This window comes from Odocoileus virginianus, chromosome 33, assembly GCF_023699985.2.
Source record: "Odocoileus virginianus isolate 20LAN1187 ecotype Illinois chromosome 33, Ovbor_1.2, whole genome shotgun sequence".
Lineage (NCBI taxonomy): Eukaryota > Metazoa > Chordata > Mammalia > Artiodactyla > Cervidae > Odocoileus > Odocoileus virginianus.
Genome location: NC_069706.1, coordinates 3,525,734 through 3,551,442, shown reverse-complemented (window position 1 = coordinate 3,551,442; position 25,709 = coordinate 3,525,734). Strand labels below are relative to the sequence as shown.

At 54.9% G+C, this 25,709-nt stretch overlaps 2 protein-coding genes across 9 annotated transcripts in view; one reads left to right on the top strand and one right to left on the bottom strand.

The window, feature by feature from the left end:
* The first annotated feature begins 622 nt into the window (after nt 1–622).
* Nucleotides 623–20,932, top strand: CDIP1 (cell death inducing p53 target 1). 6 transcript variants are annotated; one of them, XM_020915325.2, is made up of 6 exons: nt 623–752; nt 18,031–18,113; nt 18,571–18,675; nt 18,776–18,931; nt 19,224–19,497; nt 19,606–20,932. In XM_020915325.2, the coding sequence occupies exons 3-6, from the start codon at nt 18,591–18,593 to the stop codon at nt 19,715–19,717; spliced, it is 627 nt and encodes a 208-aa protein (XP_020770984.1). In that variant the 5' UTR covers nt 623–752; nt 18,031–18,113; nt 18,571–18,590; the 3' UTR covers nt 19,718–20,932. The 6 variants fall into 6 exon arrangements, with proteins under 6 accessions (XP_020770984.1, XP_070316822.1, XP_070316823.1 ...); XM_070460722.1 differs by lacking the exon at nt 623–752 and adding an exon at nt 897–1,103 and having other exon boundaries at nt 19,584–19,658; XM_020915324.2 differs by lacking the exon at nt 623–752 and adding an exon at nt 924–1,103.
* A 793-nt stretch (nt 20,933–21,725) lies between these two features.
* HMOX2 (heme oxygenase 2) overlaps nt 21,726–25,709 on the bottom strand; it is a 32,689-nt gene continuing 28,705 nt past the window's right edge. For all 3 annotated transcript variants that reach the window (XM_020915319.2, XM_020915318.2, XM_020915317.2), the window contains exons 2-6: nt 25,523–25,633; nt 24,337–24,454; nt 23,502–23,993; nt 22,552–22,732; nt 21,726–22,470 (exon numbers count right to left, since the gene is read on the bottom strand). In XM_020915319.2, coding sequence (XP_020770978.1) covers nt 22,343–22,470; nt 22,552–22,732; nt 23,502–23,993; nt 24,337–24,454; nt 25,523–25,608 — 1,005 coding nt within the window. In that variant the 5' untranslated portion in view covers nt 25,609–25,633 and the 3' untranslated portion in view covers nt 21,726–22,342. The remainder of the gene's footprint in view (nt 22,471–22,551; nt 22,733–23,501; nt 23,994–24,336; nt 24,455–25,522; nt 25,634–25,709) is intronic.

Below are 25,709 nucleotides of genomic sequence, written 5' to 3'. Positions count from 1 at the left end.
CATTAAATATGCCCTCTAGAACTTCCCCAGCGGTCCAGTGATTGGGACTCCACGCTTCCAATGCAGGGGCACCAGTTGGATCCCTGGTCAGGGAACTAAGATCCCACACGCCTCACAGGGCGACCAAAAAAAAAATAAAATAAAAATAATTAATTACTTAATTTTAAAAATGCCTACTAACACGCTGAACAATAACAAAACACTTAACGGTATGCGAGCTGAAAGGAGAAGACAAAGTGTTGTCTCATTTAAGCTCTGCTTAGAATCTCCATATCACGCAGCCACAATCGTTCCCACCTGGGCTTGTTCACATAACGACCATTGCCTACACAATAAATACTTGTGGAATAAAGGAACAAAAGTGCCTGGAAGGACAGCAGGTGTGTTTTGCTGTGGTAGATATGGGAGTTGGAGGGGCAGTGTAGGGGCGGGGACTGGTGCACCGGGAGGGAAACCTCTCGTGATTTTCCAGTCACCTCACCTGACAAAGTCACCTCATCTGACGACCCCCAGGTCCCGCCACGTGCCTCTCCAGGGCCGAAGCGCTAGCGCTCGCCTGAGGCCCGCAGGGCTAGTCACGTGCGGTCTTGAGGCCACGCCCCGAGCTGACCTCATGGCCCCGCCCTCACCGTGACGCCGCGGGCCTCGGCCCTGCCCCAAAGCCTACCCGCGTCCTTCTGACAGACGCCCAACTGCGAGCTGCGGAGGCGGTCGTTCTCGGTATTGAGGCCACCGCCGGTGCCGCGGCGACGGTGAGTCGCCCCGACCATTCTAGACGGCTTCCCGCGGAGTCCCTCGGGAGCGGGGCTGGGCGCTTGCGGCGAGGGACGACCTCCAGCGCAAAGCCCCCTCTCCGCCCCCGCCGCGGCGCCCGCGCGGTGCACGCCGGGCACTGTGGGCCCCGCTGGCCGCTGTGGTCCCCGCTGGCCAGCAGAGCGCGTCTCAAGGGCCTGGACGGACTACATCTCCCAGAGGCCTTTGGGCGGGCGGGGGGTGGTGCGGTGTGTGCGCAAAGCCCCGCGGGGCTGAGGGTCCTGTCCTCCGAGAGCCTGGACCCGGACTCTCTCTGCGTTCTCTCGGCCTGAGGAGGTCGGCTTGTCGAGGTAAAGGGACCCGGGGACGGCACAGCGGGCCAGGAGCCTCCTCCCAGGACGCCGATGCGATCCAGAGCGGCTTTGGGGTTTTGACGTCGTACCGTCGTTTAGGCTGGCTGGCCACCCGCGGGGCTGCGGTGACACCTTAGCCAGGCCCGGACGGGCGGCGGGCTCGATGCACCAGGGGCTGCCGGCCCGCCCCTGGGGTCCCGCCATCATGCCTCCCACATCCTTGCAGGCAAGCTTGGGGAAGTCCCATCCCCAGTTTTCTACAGGGGCTGTTTCTTCAAGGAGAGGGGCTCGGGCGGAGGGTCTCGGTGACAAAGAAGCCTCTGCTCGGCTTCGTGGTGACCTTGGCAGGCCCGCCGGCACGCGCATCTCTGCCTCCCCCGCCTTCCCCGGCCCGCCTGCATCTGTAAATCTCTGCGTCCGCTCTCGGCCACACATGCTGGTGCTAGGGGTGGGGGGTGGAGGCAGTGACCTGGCCTGGCTTTGGGCCCAGCCTCATGCCATTGAAGACTTTGTTGTAGTTGAACTCACAGCATCATGCGAGCCTGGGTTTGGACCCTTGATTTATTTAAGGGTAGGCATGTTTCTGCTTTCTTAGAAATGTTCCCAGGTATTCCCTCAACAGGTGTCAGGCAAGAAGCAAGGGGCTGTAAGTTTCTCCATTGTGGGCCTAAAGTCCTCTGCGTCAGTCACTGGGGCCTTTGTTTAAAAGACTGATTACGGGGACCCACCCCCAGAGGTTCAGATATAGAAGTTATGAGCTGTGCCCCAGGACTCTACTTAATAAGTTCCCCAGATGATTCTCCGGCTCCTTTGGGGCTGAGAATCTTTGTCTTAGAGTGAGGAGGGTGGAGGACCTTGAGCATAGTGTCTTCCCCAGTTTTGTGTGTTTCCTTTGGGCTGCTGGGCGGGGCAATGCCTGGCAAGTGTGACTTCGCTTCTACTGCTTTGTTCCTTTCCTCAGGGCTGGTCTAAGATAAGAATTGGATGGGGAGAGGCCCACCAGCTCTGCCTTGCCAGACGTTTAATTTTGAAAAATTCCAAAGGTACAGGAAAGTTGAAGAAATTTTACAGTGAACGCCCATAGAACACCATCTAGAATGTCCAATATTTTATTATACTTAATCACCATTCTAACCATCCCGCCGCATCGGGGTGAGTTGAGGATATCTGTTTCCTCCCAGATGGTTAAACATGCATAGCATTCAGTAGTCGTGGAATTCTTCCCCTTGTTTTTTAACTGTCCGTGTACTTGGAAGTCTTTCTGTTTTCCATCCCAGAGGACCTGAGGACTCTGGATGGGCCTTTGGAAGCAGGAAAGAACTTCATGTGTGCTCTTGCAAAGATCTAAAAAAACATAACAGGCTGTGGTGGTTCTAGAATCACCCTAAGGGCGAACGCATGGACTGTGTGAATGCTACTTGAGGGAACAGAACTGTTTTGAAGGGGAGCTGATGGAAGGTGTCCCTATGGCCCGGTTGTCCCTCAGATAGACTTGTTAGGAACTGATGCTGGTGGTCACCTCGGAAGTCGTTCCTGCTCTCTTGCTCCGTTTGAACCTGCTGGTTCGGTGTGTTTCCTAATGCCCGAGGGGCACGGGGCTGCGTAGCCTCTGAGTCCCTTGGGCCCAGGTACTTTATTCCACAGCCATAGACACCAACCCTAACCCTCCCTCTTCAGTGATCTGAAGGGGCGAGAAGAGACAGGGCCTGTGAAAATTCATCTCCACTCTCAGAAATACTACTGAAAGGGCACAGACATAGTCTTACTCCTCTAGGACTCAGGGAGGCATGCCAGTTAAAGTCGTGGCATCGTATGTTGACGTCTCTGCCCTCATGAGGAGGGAAGCAGCTGTGCCAGTGAGCAGCCAGCATGCGATGGCAGCACCGCAGAGGACACCGGCCCTCAGTGGGGAGGAGAGAGGAGGAGAGCGAGGCTGGCAGCGGTGGCGCGAGGCTTATTGTGCCCCCACAAAGAGACTTGGAAGTGGAGTGCACAGCCTGGAAATGGGCTGGTTTCTAGGATCCCACAAAGGCCTGCGGTCTCCTCCTCCCTACATAGACTGGATCCTCCAAGACACATCTCCCCTGAAGGTGGTAGAGGCTGTGGTGTAACTTGTTGCTGCAGAGGGCAGGGAGCACCTAGCCGGAGACCTCTGGTAGGCAGAGCCTCCTCCCTGGGAGGGCCACCCACGCGAGATGCAGGATCTGTCAGCTCCTGAGCCTGTGGACCTACTGCCTCTCCTTCTCTAGGTCATCAGTCTCCAGTGACAATGCTAGGGTCCTGGGACCAGCACTGTCTGCACTCCACAGCCCACACTGGAGGCCTTTTTGTCACTTCCAAGCTACAAAGCATCTGCCTTTCCAGAGCTTCATTTTTCCAGAAAACATGTCTCATCACTTTTTCTGGTGCTCTTGATCTGTGGGTGCTATGAGCTCTCACTTGGTCCGTTCACTGGGTGGTTCAGACCATCCATTCTTACTCCAAGGAGGTGTCATGAGGGGCCAGGAAAAACTGTGAACGTGCTGGGTCCGTGTTGTGTCTGTCGACTGAAAAAAAAAAGATATACAACTTGAGAATTGTGAGTTAAGTTTTATTTGGGGCAAAATGAGGACTGAAGCCTGGGAGGCAGCATCTCAGATAGCTCTGAGAGACTGCTCCAAAGCAGCAGTGGAGGAAAGTCAATATATAAGGTTTTGGTGAGGGGGGAGTTCAACACCATGAAGCACTCAATTTACAGAAGGTTTTTTGTTAGTCATAAGGATCTGATGTTATCATGAAGGGATTTAATGCTTCTCTAGATATGAGGAGATGCAAGGTTGAGGTCATAAAATCTGTTCCAAAAAACAAGCAACTACCTAAAGACCTGTCCCACCAGATTCCCTGGAGCACAGAGCGCCTCACTCCACCCTGAACTCCCTCGGGGGTTGTTGTATAGCAGCACGGGGTTCAGTCTCAGTAGAGGCAGATGGCAAATGTCTTTGTTGTTCACTCGTTGGCAGTGCTCTTGGTAAGTACCAATTTGTAGTTGACATGTCCAGTAAGTTTTGATTCAGTCCAAACTCAAATCTGCTCTGTTGGCTGTGTCTTTCCTTCAAGGAGAAAACAGGCCAGGGGAAGTGGAAGTAGGTCGAGAAGGGTGGAAGAGTTGCCCTGGGTGGGGTTTGAGGAGAATTCCAACACGTTATCACTTCAGGAAGAAGGGAGACGGTTGTCACAGTTAAGTGAACGTTAGGAGCAGCAGCCTTGCCAGCGCGGGGGCAGCAGGAGTGAAGTTCTGTCTGCGTGTGTGCCCTTGGTGTGTGCTCTTGCCCACCTGGCCGAACCCTCGCCTGTGTCTGGTCATCGTAGTCAGTGCCAGTGCTGCAGACCTAGCTCAGGCGCCTCTGCTTCCCCCGCTGAGGACGCGGCCAGAGGACCGAGTGACTCACCCAGAGTCGCCACGTAATGACAGCAGGGTCCCAAACCCAGCAGTCCTGAGATGGCAGGCCTGAAGGGAAATGGGGGCTCCCCTGTGAGCATGGCTTCATGGACCTGACTGTGACTCAAGAAAAGGGTTTCTTTTCTCGTCTGGATATTTGACACACTCATTGGAGAGCCAGCGCGGGCCTTCTCAATGGAGGCTGTGCTCTGGCCCTGTGGGGTGGGTTAGGCCCGTGGGAAGCCTGCCCTCACCGACTTGCTTGCTCAGCACCGCTGTGCCAGGGGCTGAGTTGCGCCCCCGTGCAATGAGGTGTTCTCCAGTGGGGCCCCAAGAGTGAGGGACAGGGGATCCCTCTGCAGGGAGGTACAGGAGAGGCTCGGTTTTCCGGAAAGAGGGTTTGGAGGCTGAGGGGTGTCTCTGGTGGGGGCAGGGTTTGGTTTGTTTGGAAGAGAGTGAGCTACAGTCAGGGGTGTCTGGAGTGTAGTGTGATAAAGAGATCTGGAACACATGGCCAAGTCCAGACTTCCCTGTAAACCTTGACCTTAAACCTTGACCAGTAGATAAGATCTGAGAGCTCTTTGAACCATGGTGTTCACTTGGCTTGCCTACAGATCAGGGTTTAGGGGCAGAGACAGCTCTGGGACACCTCCCAGACATCCATCTTGGGGCCTGGGGTGCTGCTCCCTGAAGCAGGGCTTGGGGCAGAGTTCCTGCCTGGAGTATCACTTTGTTAGCTGATACTCGATGTGCTGCCTGGGGCCGTGGAGAGACTGACCCTTGGCACTACCCCAGCCTTCCAGGAGCTGCCAGCCTGCCTGGGGAGGCTGGGCCCTTGACCACAGTTCTTTCCTCCTAGTGATTCTTAGTTCCAGTCCTAGAACCCCAGCCCACTACCTTGCAGGGCCTACCTAGGGCTCATCTGGTCCTCGAAGCCTTCCCAGGGCCCTCCCCCACAGACCGACCCTTCTCTCACCCGGAGCACCTGCCGTCACAGGTCTCCTTGGGTTTTGCTGAGTATCTTTTGTAAGTTTTTCTCAAGTGCAAGCTCGCCTCCATCTGCAGTTCTCTGAGGGCCGGGACCAGGGCAGTGAGTGGCCTCCATGGAGAGGCCTGTGAAGTGTTGGCTGAATTAAAGAGTAAAGAATCTTAAGTCTTTTCAAGCAGGTTGTCACTTGAAAGAAAGAATAAACAAACTTTGGTAGTAATGACTCTGCTGAATACAGTTGGCTAATCCCAGAACCAGAGGAATACTGGGTTGTTCATGTGACCACTTCTCAGCTCTGGTACTCGGGGTTGGCCTGGGTTTCTGAGCTCAGGTCATCTGTCTGCCTGCCTCTCCTGGAGAGTGTGGGGGCCACACTGGGACCCATTTCTCTGTGGTCCCAGTCACATTGGCCAAACAGAACCTGTGCCTGCTGGAGGTGGGGGCCAAGCTGTAGGGTTCAGGACTCGGGGACCCACGTTTGCATCCCAGACAGTGCAGGGACCCCCCACCTCACCCCCTTGCGCGGCTGTGTGGGGCTCCAGTCCTCTGCATGGAGCCGCTCTGGTGCTTGGTCTCTCAGTCGTGTCTGACCCTGCAACCCCGTGGACTGTGGCCCGTCAGGCTCCTCTGTCCACGGGACTCTTCAGGCAAGAGTACTGGAGTGGGTTGCCGTGCCCTCCTCCAGGGGATCTTCCCAACCCCGGGATCAAACCCAGGTCTCCCACACGGCAGGCAGATTCTTTACCAGCTGAGCTATGAGGGCCAGCCCTGGGGGAGGCTCTTTTCTCACCTCAGTCCTGTCTTTGCTTGAAGATTCACCTCAGAAAAGCCCTCCCTTCCCTGCTTATCCTTCCACCGTGGCAGGCCTCACCAGCCGACCTACTAATGTATTTTACCAGTTTCTGTGTTTTATGGCCCCTCCCCCACTAGTTTGTGGACAGCTGTTTCCTCATCTTCAGGCCTTAGAAAAGAGCCTGATGAATAGTCCAGGCTTGCCTTTGTGGGCGCTTAGTAATGTCTGAAGACCAGATGTATGTCAGCTGATACCTTGGACTTGGTGATCCCTAGAGACACTTCCAGCTTGAAAGGTGACCTAGATGCATGAGTACACACATGGCCAAAAATAAGGCAACCCCAGATATAACATGAGTTCCCACTTCCTCAAAGAGGAGATCCAAAATAATTTTGTTCCAAACGGCTCAGGTCACAGGTCAGATGTCCATTTAGAGTGACAGGAATTTAGTTAAGCTTCCATGTACTATTTCATGGAGTGTAATTTCAAATGCTGGTTACATTTGCTCCCCACTCAACATTTCCCAGAGCGCTTTTCCGACTCTCCCCTTCACCTCTGTGGACATCGTGCCCTTGTCCTGGACACCAGCCCCCTGGGATTGTCAGTGCCGGCCGGTGGGCGCCCCTTGCTGCATGTAGGGATGTTTCCTCTGGAGAGTGTGTCCCGGGACTGCTGTGTGTCAGCCTGTACACAGCTTCTTACCGCATGCCCTTTCAAAGGCTGTTTACCACTGGAACGGTGAGGTCCCACCCCGGGAATAATTACTAGTCTGCTGGCTTTGGGCTTTTTTCTTTTCACTGACTCCATCCAGGTGACCTCTAGAAGCATGCCACGCTGGACTGACTGAGGCAGACGTTCTCCTCCCAGAGGTGCCCAGTGTGAGAAGTGAGACTGCCTGCAACACAGGGACTTGGGTGACGCAGAGATGCTCCTGAGGGGTGCATATAGGACCTTAGAGCTTATGAGGGCAGAAAGGCAAAGCCTTCTCTCAGGAGTATAGAGATCCACTTCTCCCCGACGGAGTAGGGGGACCTCGGCAAGGTCTGGCTGCAGGCTGAGTTCCTCGCCTGGGCCGGTGAGGCCAGCAGGCATTTGTGTTCAAAATAAGAAAGACTCTTACAGCCAGAGGACCTTGTAGTGGTCATGTGGCTGGGCTGCACTTCAGGGCCTAGAACTTGTTTCCTGGATTGGGCTGGTGTGTCTTGATCTGAGATAACCAATTAAAATAGGAGTCAACCCCAAGGCTGTCCATTTTGCATCAGCTCGCCGTGGTGGTATGGTGGGGCACAGAGCTGCTTTCCATTAAGGTTCCACTCTGATTGCCTAAGCATTGGTTCTTTAGACTCATCACATTTCTAAAATTAGTCCGCCTTCTGGTTACCGAGCCCTGCCTGTCGAGCAGGTGCGGCTGTCCTGTTTATTCAGTCGTGGTTGCAGCTGCATCTGTTTTTGGCCCTGGCTCCTCGTTCCCTCCTGTCTGTACTTCCTCCTCGGTGCCAGCGGTAGAAGCAGAAACTGAGCTCCTGAGCCTGGTCCTGCCCAGGGGTGGGGGTGGGGGCTTGGGGGCAGGAGGAGATCGCTCTGCTCGTGTCTCGGGCACGCCCTGTCTCAGTTTGCTCATGCATCTGTCTGTTGGGATTTTCTCACCTGCCCCCTCTGCCAGGTGACCTTCTGCTGGCTTTCCAGGCAGGGTGTCTGAGGCTGAAACTACCTGTAGCCCGCCAGGCTCCTCTGACTGTGGGGATTCTGCAGGCAGGAATACTGGAGGGGGTTGCCATGCCCTCCTCCAGGGGATCTTCCCCACCCAAGATCAAACGCACATCTCTTGAGTCTCCTGCGTTGACAGGCTGGTGCTTGGCCTCACTGTGCACCATGTGGGATCTTAGTTCCCCGACCACAGATCGAACTCATGTCGCCTACATTGGGAGCGCAGTGTCTTAACCCCTGGGCTCCTGGGAAGTCCCTTGGCAGGCAGATTCTTTACCACCAGTGCCTCCTGGAACTACCTTGGATGGTCTTCATGTCCCAGCTTCACGGGTCTGGATCCTCCCAGTTTTACTGGAGCACTGGGAAGGGACTTGGCACAGAGAACTGACCGGTGTTACCAAATTCCTACAAAACTGAAGTAGAGACTCCAGCTCATGAGTGGGGGACAGCCCGTCCTTGCATTTGCCTCGAGGACAGGTGCCTCGAAATGGACTGACTGTGGGAGAAGGTACAGGCAATGGGGTGGTCCTCCAGAAAAGCTGTGTGCACCGATCTGATCTGCCGTGGCCCAGGTCCCCGTGCCTGTGTCCCGGGGGGTCAGACTGGTTTGCCTCGGCTCCAACCAGCTTCAGAGTGGCGGACACCGTGTGCTTATTATTGTCGTCATCATGATGGTTCCTAGAAGTCTTACAGCTTTTTTAGCCCAGACCATTCTTGGAGTCCTGTCTGCGGTTTGATTTTCATTCCAATGAAGAGCAACCAGCATATTCTCTCTTTTCTGTTTAATTGTATACTTCCTTGCCCACGCTCTGCTGAGGCTCCATAAATACAGCTGTTGGTATGTATGCAAAGCATTGTTTGTGTTTGTGGGACACAGTGCTGCCTGCTCTTCTCATCACGACCTTATTGACACAACCCTGTGGGTCTGGGGTGGCTATTGCCATTTCACAGATGGGAAGACTGAGACACTGAAGGCCTCTGAAGGCCAGATGGGTAGGACCTAGTGCCTGGGCACTAGCAGGCGAGGCATCTGCACTTACAGCTTGACCTGTGCCATCAGGGCTCCAGCCTCCCCCGGGAAGGGCCCAGGCTGTGGTATTTGGGGCCATTGGCTTAGGCTGATGTATCAGCTCCGTGGAGCTGTGATATTCATCCCAGAGGAGCGTGTGGGGCTTGTGAGAGGAGAGCAGCCAGATGGGAAAACCAGATCTGCTCTCTGGTCCTTTCTGTGTCTTTAGCCCGTTTTGAAGTGTTTAGAATTCCCAAGGCATCAGATACACCCATGTTCAAGTGTAAAGATGAAGAAATGGTTCGCAGCCACCAGTGATGCTGTCTGGGCTGTCTCTCTGTCCTGCCTCTATCAGGAAGGACAATGGAAAAGGGGCAGAGTTCCCGATTTCCAGTCCCACCAGTGCTGAACTTGGTGGCCCCGGGGCCTGCTCAGTAAGGCAGTGTGGGCTAGAGGAAGCCAAGGCCTCTGGAAGTCCTTGTGGGAGCCTTTCAGGGAGGGGCCTCTTGTTTACAAAGCCTCAGGCCCAGGGAGCACTGTTTATTGTTAGTAGTACTTGTTTTCCTTCCTTGTTAAAATAATCAACTGGAAATGTACCAATCACGAGTAGATTCTGGCTGCTGTAGGTTGAGAATTGCTGTAAACCAACTTCTCTGTTTCCCTTCGATACTGAGGTTGAGTCTGGCTGCATTTACTCAGAAACCCAAAATAACTGGTGAAAACAAGTGTGCTTCTTTCTCACTGCAGGGTAGGGGAGGCGGTCAGTGCCGGGATGCTGTCTCCATGGTCGTCCGGGGCCTGAGCACCTTCAGTTGTCCTCAGCACGGCTTCCATTCCCGAGGTTGTCTCGTGGTCAGCATGGCTGCAGCCTTCAGCCTCCTGGTGGCAAGCAGGAGGAGGGCTGGAGGGCACAGGGTCCATCTCCTGGTGAGGCGGCTTCCTTTTGGCACCTTCCAAGAAGGTCTGTGACCTGTGTGACTCATTGGCCAGAACTGAGCCACGTGGGCACCCATCGTTAGAAGGGCTGAGAGCAAATTCACACAGGCACTGCTGCCCTGTTCCTCAGCAGCTCCCAGGTCTGAGCGCTGCAGGGCAGCCCCTGGGCCTGTGCCTCTGAGGCCGCCCTGAGACTTGACAGCTCCAGGCCGCTGTCTGGCTGCCCACCCCGGCACAGCCTCCTTCCTGAGGCCTATGACACTGTCCTGCCACCATCCCTGTCCCCGCCTCAGCCCGCATTGACCCCACCTCCTCCCCTCACCCGGCTCGCTTGAAGAGATGTCTCCTGATCCCTGGAAAGAGTCTGGTCCGCCTGTACTTTCACAGAATACTTTCTCATGCACCACTGGTCTTCGCTGTGTCCTTGGGGTTGGGGTTTGGGGTGTGTTTTTGACTCCAGTCTCCTCAACTCAGTTTTGAGCTTCTGGAAGGCAGGACCAAGCCTCTCACTCCCTGCCACTTCCCAGCCTGTGCCCAGCGTGAAGTAGGCGCTACACAGCAGCCAGCACCAACAGGCCGCTGGTTATTCCCAAAAGAAGGACCATCCCCTCCAGGGGCTTCTGTTAAGTGGCCACAACACAGACTGTCCTTCAGCCTGCCCCTCGGGACTTGCGAGAACAGGAGGGTTACGTGGCGTTGCCCCAGAGCCAGTGGCCATCCCTCGTGAGCAGCTCTCGGGCAGAGGCACGTCTCCACAGAGGGTGGGGGGTGTGTGGACAGCGTGGGTCAGGCCTCCAGGAAAGGTCTGCTTGCTCACAGGGCCCGAGTGCTTCCATCCTCGGACCCCGGGCCCCCCCTCCCTGGGTGCTTGGCTTTCAACGTGTGCCTCCACCCCTCACAGAGCAGTGGGCGCCTCCTTGGTTCAGCAGATAGGAGCTGAAGACAAGGCGTAAAGCTGCCTTTCTGTTTTCCCGGCAAAGCCCCAAGCCCTTCTGGCCAGGTGCCTAGAACCTGCCTCCCGGGGACAGAGGAGCCCTCCGGGGCCAGCTGGCATCGTGGTGCGGTGGCTGTGGGAGCTGCGGGCTGAGCTCCTGGAGCAGCCGGCAGGCCGGCCCAGCTCTGGGAAACTCGGCCCTGCAGCTGCTGCCTCCAGGGCGCCAGGTGGACGCTAGGGTCCAGGCCCAGTACCCTTCCCTGGGCACTGCAGCCATGGAGTGCCAGGGCAGCTGCTGGGAAAGAGAACTGGCCTGTCAGGAGGACTGCTGGGCTGTCTTCCTTTCCAGAAGGTGTCCGGGGGCCCCGAGGTTGGCCTCCACTTGCCAGGCCTCAGTGACCTCTGCGGGCCGGGCGCGAAGGCTGGACTGGCTCACCGGTGCCCGCGATGCTGGGGGAGCAGAGGCTGCTGTGGCAGAGGCGGCAGCCCTGTGTTGTTTTCCTTCCTGTTGGATGTTGTTCATAGTAATCAACCCTGATAACCAGGGTCATTTATTCAGTGTTCTTGTGTGCGAGGCCTCAGGATACTGCTCTGGGCAGTTGGCACATGTCTTTACTATAAAACTTGCTCCAGCCCTGAGCGGTAGGTGTGGTTACAGACGAGGAAACTGAGGCTCAGTGAGGTCACACAGATGCACAGTGGGAGAGCTGCGTCTGAACTAGTCTGGTGCATGTGGCAGCAGGCACATCCCTGGAGTGACAGCACCTGCTCGGAGGCCCCTGGGACGGTCCCCCTCTGCGTCCCTCTGGCTGTGGAGCCCTGACCTGCTCTGCCTGCAGGTACCCTCTTAGCAGCTGGGGGCTCCTCTTGCCCAGCAGCTCTTGAAGAGTGACTTGCAGTCGCCTGGAGGCTTGCTGAGATCTTCCAAGGGCTGAAGGTCAGAGCTGTGTTTATAAGGACACTAGGAGGTTATGTTATTCTGCCTGTTCCCATTGTGTTGGCATTCGAAGGGGTGATGCAGCAGCAGTGGGACTTAGCTCAAGCTGTGGTACCCGCTGCGCCAGTGATTGTCGTGGTTGTGTTCCTGCAGGCTTCACTGAAGCAGCAGCAGTAAAAATGACTTGAGTGTATTAGCTGGACCCTTGGGTGCGCGTTGTTAATGTTTTGTGTGGTGAAATGAGAGGAGGCGCATGCAGCTGATGGAGCCGTGAGCCCAGCTACTCAGCTGGTGTTTTCATGGAGCTCCACATTTACTTAAAATAACAGCTGACACACAGTTATTCGGACTTGGGGATTCAGCCAACAAGGTGAGCCTGCAAGGAAAACAACTGACCTTTTGTTTTTGTATTTGTTGCCAGTGATAAAATTTGAGCTTTCAAGTGAAAATGTTAAAATCTTGGAAAACTTGCTTTTGCTGCTGTGAGCTTGACAACTTCCCAGTAGTAAAGACTTTTCTGATGGGATTGGTGGTGATACTAACAATGTGATTTTTTTTTTTTTGAGAGGGGCATATAATGAGATGCCTTGCCAGATCTACATAATCAGGCTCATAAATGTGGACCAGAATTTTTCAAATGACCCAGGCATGCTTTTATAAAACCAGCCATGTGTAAAAGAGCCATTCCAAATACAAGGTAGCCCAGTGATTTTTTCAGTGTAATAGGGAAAATTTTGTTGTGAAAGATTCATATTCCATATTTTAGATAATCTTTAAGAACTGTCAAGTTTGGGTGTGGTGTTGAAGAATATCCACAATAAGCTGAATTCAGTCCCTCCCTCTTTTCCAGCTGCTTACTGTAGGAGGCTGGGTTTTCTCATACTTCATCCAAAACATCACAACAGATTGGATGGAGAAGCAGATACAGGCATCCAGCTGCCCTCTCTTTAGCCAGACTTTTTTATTTTATAGAAGCATAGTTAATTTATAACACTGTTAATTTCTGCTGTCCAGCAGTGATTCAGTTATACATACATATTCATTATTTTTCATATTCTTTGGCTCATCACAGGCTATTGAATATAGTTCCTGTGCTATAGTAGGACCTTGTTGTTTATCCCTTCTATATAGTCTGCATCTGCTAATTCCAAACTCTCAGTCCTTCCTGCCCCTCCCCCCCCACCCCGGCATCCACAATTCTGTTCTGTCTGTCTGTAAGTCTGCTTGTGTTTCATAGGTAAGTTCATTTGTGTCATATTTTAGATGCCCCAGCGGCTCAGCAGGTAAAGAATCTATCTGCAATGCGGGAGATCTGGGTTCGATCCCTGGGTTGGGAAGATCCCCTGGAGAAGGGAAAGACTCTAGTATTCTGGCCTGGAGAATTCCATGGACTTTAAAGCCCATGGGATCACAAAGAGTCAGACACGACTTAGCGACTTTCACTTAGATTCCACATTTAAGTGATACCATATGGTATTTATCCTTCTCACTTCCTTTAGTGCCATCATCTCTCAGTCTATCCATGTTGCTGCAAATCGCATGACTTCATTCTTTTTTATGGCTGAGTAGTATTCCATTGTGCATATGCACCACATCTTGTCCATCCACGCATCTGTCAGTGGAGGTTTAGGCTGTTTCCATGTCTTGACTATTGTGAACAGTGCTGCTGTGAACATGGGGGTGCATGCATCTTTTTGAATTATAGTTTTGTCCAGATATATGCCTAGGAGTGGGATTGCTAGATCATTTAGCAACTTTATTTTTCTTTTTTTTCTTTCATTTAGCAACTTTATTTTTCACTTTTTGAGGACCCTACATACTGTTCCATAGTGGTTGCTCCAATTTACATTCCCACCAGCAGTGTAGGAGGGTTCCCTTTTCTTTGCATCCTCTCCAGTATTTGTTATTTGTAGACTTTCTAATGATGTTAAGCCAGACTTGTAAAGGGTTTGCGGAAATGTAAAACAATGCCAGTCTTCTTATTAAATCTTGTTTTGGAAAGTAGTTATTTTAAATGTTTGTTAACATGTAATGAGTTAATCTCTTTAATGAACAAATACTTTTAACAGTTCCTCATTTTTGGTTTCTAATAAGGTAAGTATTGTTAGGTATAATCCACAAAATCTTTTTGGTGTCCTTAATAATTGAGGGTTAAGGGGTCCTGAGACCAAAAAACTTGAGAACGGCTGTTGTAGCCGACCCTGGTGGAGCTGATGTCAGAACGTCCTCCGTCTGGCCGCCGTGCTCCCCCTTGTCTCTGTCTCAGCCCCATGCCCTTCCTCATCCTCCAGGAACCTGCGTGTGTGCGCAGACGGAGCTCAGCCCCACGCTGCCCTCCCTGCCTTCCTCCAGAAGACGGTGTTGGAGTTCCCTCAGCAGGTCCTGTGTGGGGTGGGGACCCCGGAGGCAGGGTTGGCACCCTCCCCGCTCAGGGTGCACATCCTGTCGGCTCAGACTACAGAATGGAGTTTCCAGCAGGGGATGGAGCCAGGCAGGAGAGCATCCTGCTGGCCCGGGCCCAGACCCTCCCGGCTTCCTCGGGGAGACCCCAGGCTGCCTCTGGCTGCTGCCAGTTGCCCAGGCCCTGGCCCTGGCTCAACAGCCGCTCGCACTGCAATGAATGAGGAGGAGCTGGGAGCAGAGCAGGACGCCAGGGCTGCTTCCCGGGGCCAGAAGTCTTGTGCTTTTAACTCCACGCAGGGGCGTGGGGAGACTGGGCTCTGCAGGAAGTGCCTGGCCCTGTGTCCCACCCCAGAGGCCCCCAGCACCTGCTGTTCTGGGGAAGACGAGATGAGACTGCAGCAGGAAATGGGTCCAAAGACAGAAAGACATGCAGATGGGCTTCATCCCACTTTGTGTGTGCGTGCGCTCAGATGTGTCTGACTCTTTTGGACCCCATGCATTGTAGCCCACCAAGCTCCTCTGTCCATGGGATTTCCCAGACAAGAATACTGGAGCGGGTTACCATATCCTTCTCCAGGGGATCTGCTTGACTCACAGGTCGAACCTGTGTCCCCACCATTTCCTGCATCACAGGCAGATTCTTTTTTTTTTTTTTTTTTTTGGCTTTATTTTTTTATTCTTTTTTTTTTTTTTAACAGGCGAATTTTTTTACCCGCTGAGCCACTGGGGAATCTCACTTTAGGGTGACTGAAATATTCTGTGCTAGGTTGTGTTGGTCAGAGGTGCAGAGGGGCCTGCCCCCCAGGCTCTGCTGTGGCTTAGAAAGGCAGCTGCAGGGTGGGTGTGGAGGGGAGAGGAGACAGGAGCGGCGGGGCCTGGGGGGAAGCAGTGCCTGCCCCAGGTTCGGTGTTGGTGACGCTGGGGGCCGTGTCTTCCTTCTTACTGATGCAGTAGACAAACGAAACCAAGTGTCATCTTAACATTACAGATCAGTGATTAATAGTATTCAAAGTGTGCACTGTAAGTCAGCATCACCCTTCACCAGAAGGTATGAAATGTCTGTATTTTTTGACCTAATAATCTCACTTCTGGCGTGTTTAGGCCGAAGAAATAATCCAAGAAAGGGAAAGAGCGCTAGTCAAAGGTGTTGCTGTGTTTTTATGACAGTAACAAGGAACCTTCTAAATGATTTAATAGGGATTGGTCAAGTAAACAAGGATGGGCCCCTTTTTGGAAATACTAAAATCTATGAACGTGGAGTCTTACAGGATAGAGGAAATATACGTGACACAGTGTTAAAAGGATTTAACTTTGTCACAACAGCAACTATATAAAAACCTGGCTGCCTGTGCAGACTGGCAGGGACAGGCAGAGACTGGCTGCATTAGGGTGATAAGGTTGGGCAATTGTGTTTTCCTTCAGCTTTAATAAGTTTTATTGACGTACAATAATCTGAATACCATATGATTTCCCCATTTAAAGTGTGCAACTCAGGGACTTCCCTGGCAATCCAGTGTTAAAACTCTGTGCTCCAAGTGCAAGGGGGAATAGGTTCAACCCCTGGTCAGAGAATTAAGATCATGCCTCAGCTGAAAAATTTTTAAGTGTGCAATTCAGTGGTTTTTAGTATAGTCACAGAATCATGCAACCATCATTCCAGTTTTACAACATCCGTTGATGGACACTTGAGTTGTTTACACATTTTGGCTATTATTAGTAATTCTGCTCTGAACATTCTTGCACAGGTTTTTGTGTGGACATGAGTTTTCAGTTCTTTGGGGTATATACCTAGGAGTGGAATTGCGGGGTAACTCTTGAAGAACTGCCAGACTGTCTTCCAGAGCAGCTACACCAGCAGTGGGGTGGGGGAGAGGTTCCAGTTTCTCTACATGATACTCATTATTGTCTTTTTCATCTTAGCCATCCCAGTAGGTAGGAAGCGGTACCTTGTAGTTTTGATTTGCCTTTTGGCTCACAGTGTTCGGGTTCTTTTCATGTGCTTATTGAGCATTTGTTTGTCTTTGGAGAAATGTCTGTTCCCATCCTTTTGCCCATTTTAAAAAACTGAGTCATCTTTTCTGTTAATGAGTTAGAAAAGTTCTTTATGTATTCTAAATGGTGCAGGTCCGTAAGATACTTGATTTGAAAGAATTCTCCTACATTGTGTGGGCTGTCTTCCCACTTTCTTGATGGTGTCCTTAGAAGCACAAGTCTTACATTTTGATGAAATTGATTTTATCTTTTTTCACTTTTGTTGCTTGGACTCAGTCCTTCTGGCCCTGCCACTGGTTTGTTACATTTAATATTTAAACTGACTGACTCCAGGCTCCCTCTCCCTCAGCAGGATTGCTCAGTTCAGTTGCTCAGTCGTGTCCGACTCTTTGTGACCCCATGAATCGCAGCACGCCAGGCCTCCCTGTCCATCACCAGCTCCTGGAGTCTACCCAAACCCATGTCCATTGAGTCGGTGATGCCATCCAGCCATCTCATCTTCTGTTGTCCCCATTCTCCTCCTGCCCCCAATCCTTCCCAGCATCAGGGTCTTTTCCAATGAGTCAAATCTTTGCATGAGGTGGCCAAAGTATTGGAGTTTCAGCTTCAACATCAGTCTTTCCAATGAACACCCAGGACTGATCTCCTTTAGGAAGGACTCATTGGATCTCCTTGCAGTCCAAGGGACTCTCAAGAGTCTTCTCCAACACCACAGTTCAAAAGCATCAATTCTTTGGCACTCAGCTTTCTTCACAGCCCAACTCTCACATCCATACATGACCACTGGAAAAACCATAGCCTTGACTAGATGGACCTTTGTTTGCAAAGTAATGTCTCTAGTTTTAAATATGCTGTCTAGGTTGGTCATAACTTTCCTTCCAAGGAGTAAGCATCTTTTAATTTCATGGCTGCAATCACCATCTGCAGTGATTTTGGAGCTCCAAAAAATAGTCAGCCACTGTTTCCCCATCTGTTTGCCATGAAGTGATGGGACCAGATGCCATGATCTTAGTTTTCTGAATGTTGAGCTTTAAACCAACTTTTTCACTCTCCTTCACTTTCATCAAGAGGCTTTTTAGTTCCTCTTCACTTTCTGCCATAAGTGTGGTGTCATCTGCTTATTTGAGGTTATTGATATTTCTCCCGGCAATCTTGATTCCAGCTTGTGCTTCTTCCAGCCCAGCATTTCTCATGATGTACTCTGCGTATAAGTTAAATAAGCAGGGTGATAATATTGGGGACCCCCTATTCCTGTAGCTCTTTTTCCTAGTTCACATTATTTCAGTTAAAAAAAAATAAGTCTCACTTTAAAATGCTAATTTAGGGGCTTTCATGCTGTTGAAGAGAGTTTAAGGACGTGTCTTACTAAAGGAGACAATGCAGACCCAGGGCGGGAAGGTGGCCTGTTTCTGCAGCAGCAGGTGCTTTTAGTGAACTTTGCGAAGGAAATGAGGGAGAGTATGTCCCCAGACCGACAGCACCTCCTTCCTTCTCACCATCCACTCCCTGACCACACCACTGCGCCACTGCTGTGGGGAGATGCCCTCGGTTTTCACTGCTTCCTGCAGGGCATGTGGACGTGCGGGGGCTGCTCCGGGCTGGTGGGGAGAGGATGGAGGACTGGCCGTGGTCCTGGGGGGACAGCAGCTATGGGGAGGGGAGGGGGAGCTTGGGCGTGGGTAGGGACACAGGATGGCACTGAGTTGGGCAGCGGTGCCAGGGCAGTGTGGCTGCATCGGGCCAGGTGCCCAGGGCCAGCTCTGCCCTGGTGCTGAGGGCACTGCTTGTGGGTCTCCCCCCGAAACAGCTCCCAGAGCCCTGCGTGTTCGCCCAGGCCGGCGGTGGAAGAAGCCTCAGTTGCCTGTCTCCTCTGAGTACCTGGGATCAGAGGTACTGTGTCGCCCAGCCCCCCACAGGCAGGCCCTGGCGTGGAGGTCAGCCTGGTGCTCCCTCAGGGGAGGGGTGGCGAGGACCCAGGCGGCCTCCCCTTGAGACACCCTAGATGAGGTTCCCAAGCTGCTGGGTTCTGCCCCCTTCACAAGGCCACCCCCCTGCCCTCGCTCCCACACAGAAGTGTGGGTGACCCCTGAGGCTGGTGTTTCTGGAGGTTGCAGGATGGTGGCTCTGGGCTGTGGTGGGGCATCTCCAGGGCCTGGGGGCAGCTGAGTCTGTGCTGCCGAAGGATTGGCCCCGGCCCATGCCAAGCGATGAGATCTGTGTGGGGAGACAAATGAAGGTGACCTGAGGCCAAGAGCAAGGGACGCCTGCAGGAGGAGCCACGGAAGGCCCTGTGTCCGGGGGGAGGGGGTAGCTTGGAGCCCAGCCTGCACCCTGGTTTCTCCTCCAGGCCCAGGAGAAGCACCGAAGATGTCGAATGATCCTCCCCCTCCTTATCCTGGGGGCCCCACAGCCCCCCTTCTGGAGGAGAAAAGTGGCGCTCCGCCCACGCCAGGTAGGGTCCCATGCCCTTGCCAGCTGCTGGGAGCTGCACCTGGAGCAGCGCCCCTCCAACAACTAAGCCTCTGCGCGCCCCCCCCCCCCCCCCCGTCCAGGCCGCACCTCCCCAGCTGTGATGCAGCCCCCACCGGGCATGTCGCTGCCCCCTGCAGACATCGGCCCCCCTCCCTACGAGCCGCCCGGTCACCCGACACCCCAGCCCGGCTTCATCCCTCCACACATGAACGCGGACGGCACCTACATGCCTCCAGGTAAGACGGAAAGGAACCTGGGTAGGTTGTGCTGCCAGCTGGCAGGCTGTGAGGGTGTTTAATTAAGGGCAGAGACACGGAAGGTGCCCAAGAGCACGGTACAGGGAGCTTCTTGTCCTCTGGGACAGAGACCAGGAAAGGCTGGGAGGACGGTGGTCACTCGGGCCCAGGGCCTGGTCCCCAAGCCCATGTCCTTGGGTGCTGGAGGCTCGGGGCTTTGTGCTCACCTTTCCTGTGGGGCCAGCGGCCTGGCCCACCAGTGACCCGCCTTTGCTCCGTCTTCTGTTGCCAGGTTTCTACCCTCCTCCAGGTCCCCATCCACCCATGGGCTACTACCCACCGGGGCCCTACCCACCTGGGCCCTACGCTGGCCCTGGGGGCCACACGGCCACGGTCCTGGTCCCCTCAGGGGCTGCCACCACCGTGACAGTGCTGCAGGGAGAGATCTTCGAGGGTGCACCTGTGCAGACGGTGTGTCCCCACTGCCAGCAGGCCATCACCACCAAGATCTCCTACGAGATCGGCCTGATGAACTTCGTGCTGGGCTTCTTCTGCTGCTTCATGGGGTAGGTGGTGCAGGCACCCGCGGGGTGGGGCCGCACCCACCTCTGCTGCCCTGGAGGGGGCCGGGCTCTCAGCCCCTGCTCTTCAGGCCCCCATCTCTCCTGATGCAGGTGTGACCTGGGCTGCTGCCTGATCCCCTGCCTCATCAATGACTTCAAGGATGTGACACACACGTGCCCTAGCTGCAAGGCCTACATCTACACGTACAAGCGCCTGTGCTGATGGGCTGGGCCTGGACTCCCCGCTGTCCATCTGGCCCCCGTGCTTCGCCCCCCGCACTCAGTGGCTCACCTCCCTGCTCCCACTTGGGGGTGGAAGCCGTTCCACTGGTCCTCCCCTGGAAGTCTTGTCCTCTTCGCCTTGCCCTTCCCTGAGCATCTGACTCTTGTGGCAAAAATTCTGTTGGATTTCAGGCCAAGGGTCAGCGAGTGGTGGGGGCTGGCAGTGAGCTTGTGTGCTGCTGGCTTGCTAGGTATTTGTGATCAAGAAGACAAGAGGGAGTGGTCTCCTCACATGGTCCTCCCTGCTGGGGTCTCTTCCTCCATTTCTGTACCAGGTACAGGTTTGGTCCAGAGTCTCCCTGGGACCAAAAGCAGCCAGAGCTGCGGCTGGTTCCCCAGACCAGGGCCTGCAGTGGGGCTGAGCCCATAGCCACTGCTGTTTCTGATCTGCTGGGCTGAGAGTAGCGGATGGACCCAGGCAGGCCTGAGTTTGTGGGTGCTAGAGGCAGGCATGATGGCCAGAAGGAATGACTCTGGCGCTCAGAACTCAGGAATTCTTAACTGTGCCCAGGAATCACCTGGGGTAAATAGAGGTCAGCACACCTGCAGGCCATGGGGTGAGGGACTGGACCCTAGCTTGCCAAGCAGGGATTTTCCTTGGCCCCTGCCCAGCTGCTTTTCAGCCACACCATTGTGAAGCCCGGCCTTTGCTGGGCTGGAAGGAATGCCCAGGAGCCCAGCCATCTGGCTATACCGTGTCCTTGCCACATGTGGGCACAGCCTCTGCCTGGTGCCAGGTGGGACCAGAGACGACAGAGCGGGGCTTCCCGCGGGCACTCTGGGTTCTGCAGTGCACGCTCCACGGGCCCTCCCAGTGCCCACAGGGCCCTGTAGCCCGGCTGGTTCGCCATCACTGCTCTCGCTCCAACCGCAGGCGCTGCAGCAGGAGCAGCCGTGGCGCTGGACTGGGGACAGGCTGGGGACAAGGAAGGAGCAGCCACAAGTGGCAGAGGTGCCCCGGTGGCCACTAGCCCTGCCCTGGGCCTGAGCACACACTGTTTCCTGAAGGGTTTGTCTGTGAACTTGCTCCCGTGGACCGCTGTATCCTGCCGCCCCCTCCTGGTCTTGCACGGCCACTGCATGGCCTCCTGTCACTGTGAACCGTGGCCAGTCTCAGTTGATAGTTCCTCATTAAATTGGCCCTTTCACTCCCTTGCCCGAGGCCTCCGCTCTCTTGCCTGGCTTCCTTCTTTTGTGAGGGAAAGAGGGTGGGGGGCCTGCAGGTAGTTGGAAGGCAGGGGGTCAAGACCTCAGGGTCTCAGTGCTTCTGCTGAACCCACTACCCAGGGACGATGATGGTGTCTCAGTCCCTGGTTAAACCCACCGGAGCCCAGCTGTGACTGCGCTATCAGGCTTCCTTACTGATAATGTCACCTGTCTCCACAGCATGCACCTGCCCATGGGGTCTGCAACCTGGAGACACCCCCCAGCCAGAGCTTGGGGTCATCAGCCCTGTGGGGAGGTACCCTCGCTCCCTTGAGCAGGGCAGAGCCACCGGGGCTGAGGCATTGGGTCTTCGGGCTGCTGGGGTGGGCAGGCAGCTGGGCCCCCACCCCTCATCTGACTTGTGAAGGCGGGTGGGCTTGGTCAGTTACTGAAAAGTGTTCCCACCATTTAATTCTTTTTTTAAGTAACTTTCACAGATTCTCAATATATAGAATAGGTAATAAACTCCTATTAAAATAAATACTTAAGTTCATTTCTATTTTAGACAATGAATTATTACAAAATGCAAGTATATGCTCTTTTAGGTATTTTTTTAAAAAAAGGCAGGAAAACTAAAGCACTCTGAGAACTAGAAAACCAAGGGACCACATGGACGTCCACGTCCCTGAGAGGTGGCTCACTGACTCCCTGGAAGGAGGGTGCTGGGCAGGGACCGGGCAGTGTTGGGAGCGCGAGGGGCTGCCAGGCACCGACAAGGACAATGTCACACCAAAGAGGAGGAAGGCGAGCAGAATCCACTTTATTGAGTGCAGAAGCGTTTTCACAGGTCAGAGGAGACAGGCCACGGCCAAACTGACCCCGATTTGGGTGTCTGCTTGAGAGGCGTGAGGACTGGCTGCCCAGGACGGAGCTCCAGGACCTCTGAGGCGAGGCGAAAGCCCGACTTCTGGCTCCCGCCCCGGAAGTCCAGAGAAAGAGCAGCGCCATCTGGGGAGGCCCCCACCCTCCCACAGCGCTGGGGCCTGAACTTGCTGGCAATCCACTCCCAGCACGGGAAAGACACCCAGCTAAGTGTGGACGCAACAAGGAAGGGGGGAGCGAGCGAGCCTTGGGTCAGAGGTGCGGGGGCCCCAGCAGCAGCGCTGGTCCCAGAGGCCTAGGCCAGCCTGTGGACTGCTCCTGCTGGGGCTGGGGGCTCGGGGGTGGGCCTGCACCCAGTTCAGCGTTTGGCCCGCAGGCAGGATGCTGACAGGCAAAGGTTTTAGTCTCTGACTTTTACTGGCTGCTTGTTTTCTCAAGCCCAGCATTAGAAAAGTCACCTGAGGTGGTAGTTTGGTCGTGGGTGGAGGTGGGGCGGGCCGGTGGACGGGAGGCGGCGCAGCGTGGAACGGTGGGTCCTTCACATGGAGTACCAGGCCAGGAGGCCAGCGGCCAGGGCCACGCTGGCGGCCAGCAGGAACTGGAGGCTGGGCCTTCGCAGCATGGCCAGGGCTGCTGCGAAGGGGCAGCTGCTGCCTTCCAGGGCACCTGCGCAGCAGCACCGAGGGGACACGCCGTGAGTGGGGGCCGACATACCCACCCTGGGTGCACAGGACACTCGAGGCCTACCTTTGTCCAGCTGAGCAGCGTAGTAGGGGCACTTCCGCACGTCTCCTTTCCCGTCGTGCACGGGAAGCCCATCCTGCGTGGGAAGTCTGCTGTGTGTGGGAAGCCCATCGTGCGCAGGGAGCCCATCCTCCAGGGTCTCTTTGGCCAGCAAGGAGCCAGCCTGGTCCAGTTCATTGAATACCTGCAGGTGCAGAGGATCGACAGCCGTCAATGGCGTGTGTCCCCAGAGGGGCCGAGCAGGCAGGGGCGGAGTGTACAGGGCGGACACCTCCCCGAGGGGGAGCTCTGGGACGTGTGGCTGCACCTGTGCTGCCCAGGCTGAGAGCCCCGGCGCACACCCCCAGGGGGTGGACAGGACAAGGCAGAAAGCACTACCCCCCAGCCCGTGGGATCCCCAGCACATCCCTGTTTGCGGGTGCTGGGTATTTCTAGCAAGAAACAGGAGAAAACGAGGGACGTGGGAGGAGGCAGCCCTGGCAGGGCTGACTGGTCCTCAGGGGCCCTCAGGCTGGCACTTCCCTGGAGTGGAGGACAGGGCCTGGGCTCGACACAGAACCGGCCTGCCAGACTCGGGCCTAATAGCTACTTGTAAACTGAATCATTCTCTTTGGTTCTCTCCCCGAACTTACCAAGCAGGACTTTTCACAGCAACCCTAGCTAAAAAGGGGGAACTCCACGTTCCTTCAGACCAGAAGCCTGGGGTGAGAAGGACGGAGATAACTCCCACCTTCCCAACCCTTCGACGTGCCGGGGTGTCGCCTTCCCAAAGCACCACACACAGGCTACTGATCAAACAGGGTGGAATCCTGAGTGGGGTCGTGCCCACTGGCCTGTCTAGTCGCTAGACTTGCTCTCGGGCAGCCTATCTGTCTGAGGGAACTGATGCCCCTTCAAGTGGCTTTGGGACGGCCCTGCCGGCAGAGGCCCTTCCCACCTGGCCCTGGCAGTACCTGCATGTTGAACTCAAAGGCCTTGTTGGCCTCCTCCACGATCTTCTCTTTGGTCTCCAGGTTCAGGTCGAGGGCATTCATCCTGGCCCGGTACAACTGCTTGAACTGCTGTGCGTTGTCCACATTCTCAAACAGGTAGAACTGGGTCCCTTCCCCTGTGCTGGGGAGTTTCAGGGCCCGCTGGGCCACCTTCTTCAGCACCTGGCCCCCCGAGAGGTCCCCCATGTAGCGGGTGTAGGCGTGGGCCACCAGCAGCTCTGGTTCGTTCTGCCCCACCTCGTGGATCCGCTCCACATACTTCCGGGTGGCCTCGGAGCACTTCGCCTGCTCCTCCCAGTGCTCGCCATAGAGATACTCCATGTCCCTGATCAGCGCCTTCTTCCGGTGTAGCTCCATGGGGAAGTACAAGGGGGCAAAGGCTGGGTGGTCCTTGTTCCGGTCGATCTCCTCCTCCAAGGCCGAGTATGTGAAGTACAGCGCGGTGGTGGCCAGCTGCCAAGGGCGATGGGGAGACCGTGGGAGAGGGCCAGGGCCTGGGCCAGCAACTCCCAAGCCCACTGCCCACACTCCTGAGCACCCCCTCCATTCCCCAATTTCATACAGTGAGTTATTTCACGTGCGCAGGAAGTGTGTGTTTCTTAAAGGAATGACAGGGTGAATTCTTTGGAACACAGATCACTTCCTTTACATCACTACCTTATTCCTTTTAAGACATTAAACCACAGCCTGATGCTGAGAAAACATGGGGCGTGGAGGAAGGCTGGAGGGTAGGGGGGTCAACCCTGTGGGACTAAGGGCCCCCAGCCCAACGCAGTTCATGATCAAGGGCACAAACCTTAAATAGCTCCTTCCTGATGTTGCCTTTCAAGAAGTCCTTGACAAACTGGGTGTTTTCCGCCCGGTCATGTGATTCCTTAGTGCCTTCCTTCAGGAGCTCAGAAAGGTCTGCCATCCTATGGAGAGAGCATGTGTGAGTTAGCCTTCCAACTCCAGGCTGACCACTCACTGAGCTCGAGGCAGAGGCTGCTCAAAAACGTGATTCCAGCCTCTCAGCAGGGAGCAGGGCACAGGCAGACGTGGGTCTGTTCCCGGACTCGGGCGACACTCTGGATAACCCTGACCCACTCCTCCACTGTGTCCGGGTCTCTCTGAACCACCCAAATGAGTGACGCTTGGCTTCTGTGCCCACCTGAAGAAACACACACCTCTGACCCTACCACAGTGTGTGCTGACTTCAGGGAACAGACGACTTTGGGGAACGTGTCTCCCAGGATCCACACCCTGGAGAAGAACCGGCCGTGCAGCTCCTGGGCTGGCCCAGCTGCCTTCCTCCCACCTTAAACCCACAGCCCCTGAGGACGACATGAGGCTGGGACCCGGCAGAGGAGGATGGCAGTTAGAGCAAGGCTGGGGAGGCCAGAGCCAGGACCAAGGCCTGTGCTGCTGAACGAAATCACGTGACAGGTACGAGCGCCAGACAAGGAGAGAAGGTGCTGGGCAGGGACCTGTGCGCATCCACACAACTGTCGACGCGAGTGAGAAAAGCTTGGCCTCCCATGGCCCAGTCTCTGCTGGCCTCCTTAGGAGACTGGCTCATATCACTCATGTGCTGCCAATAGTTTATTTTCAACAGTTATTCCAAGATGTAAAAAGAGAACTTTGCCAATGACAGGGCTATAAGGAGAGGCTGAGAACAATGAAGAACAGGCCTGGGTGACTGGAGGCTTTGAGTGAACTGCCCTCAACCCAGTAAGGAAAGCCCTGGAGTTAGCTGCTCCCACATCTGAGGGGTGGGAGACACTGGAAAGGTGCCAGCTTTGCTTCTGATTACCCTCTCTCACCCCAGATGACAGAACGCTCAGAATTCCAGGAAGAAGAAACGACCAGGAGCACCATCAAATCCCACCACTTGGCACTGAGAGCAGTGCCTGTCCTGCCTCCCTGCCTGGGGCGAGGGTGAGGAGGCGGCGGGCCGGGCCCCGGCAGCACGGCCTGACTGCACCACGGCCGCCACCACTCACCTGCTGTGGTTGTCCTTCTCTGGGGCCCCGGAGATCTTTTTCTCCGGCTCATCCAGCCCCTCTGAGGTCTCCAGTTCCGCTGACATGGCTGCTGCTCTCACGCCTCTGGTCCTGCGGAGACACAGGAGCAGGGGATGTGGTGCCCGTGGCAGTCACCCCCCAGGCGCCTGCCAGTTCTGCTCGCCCC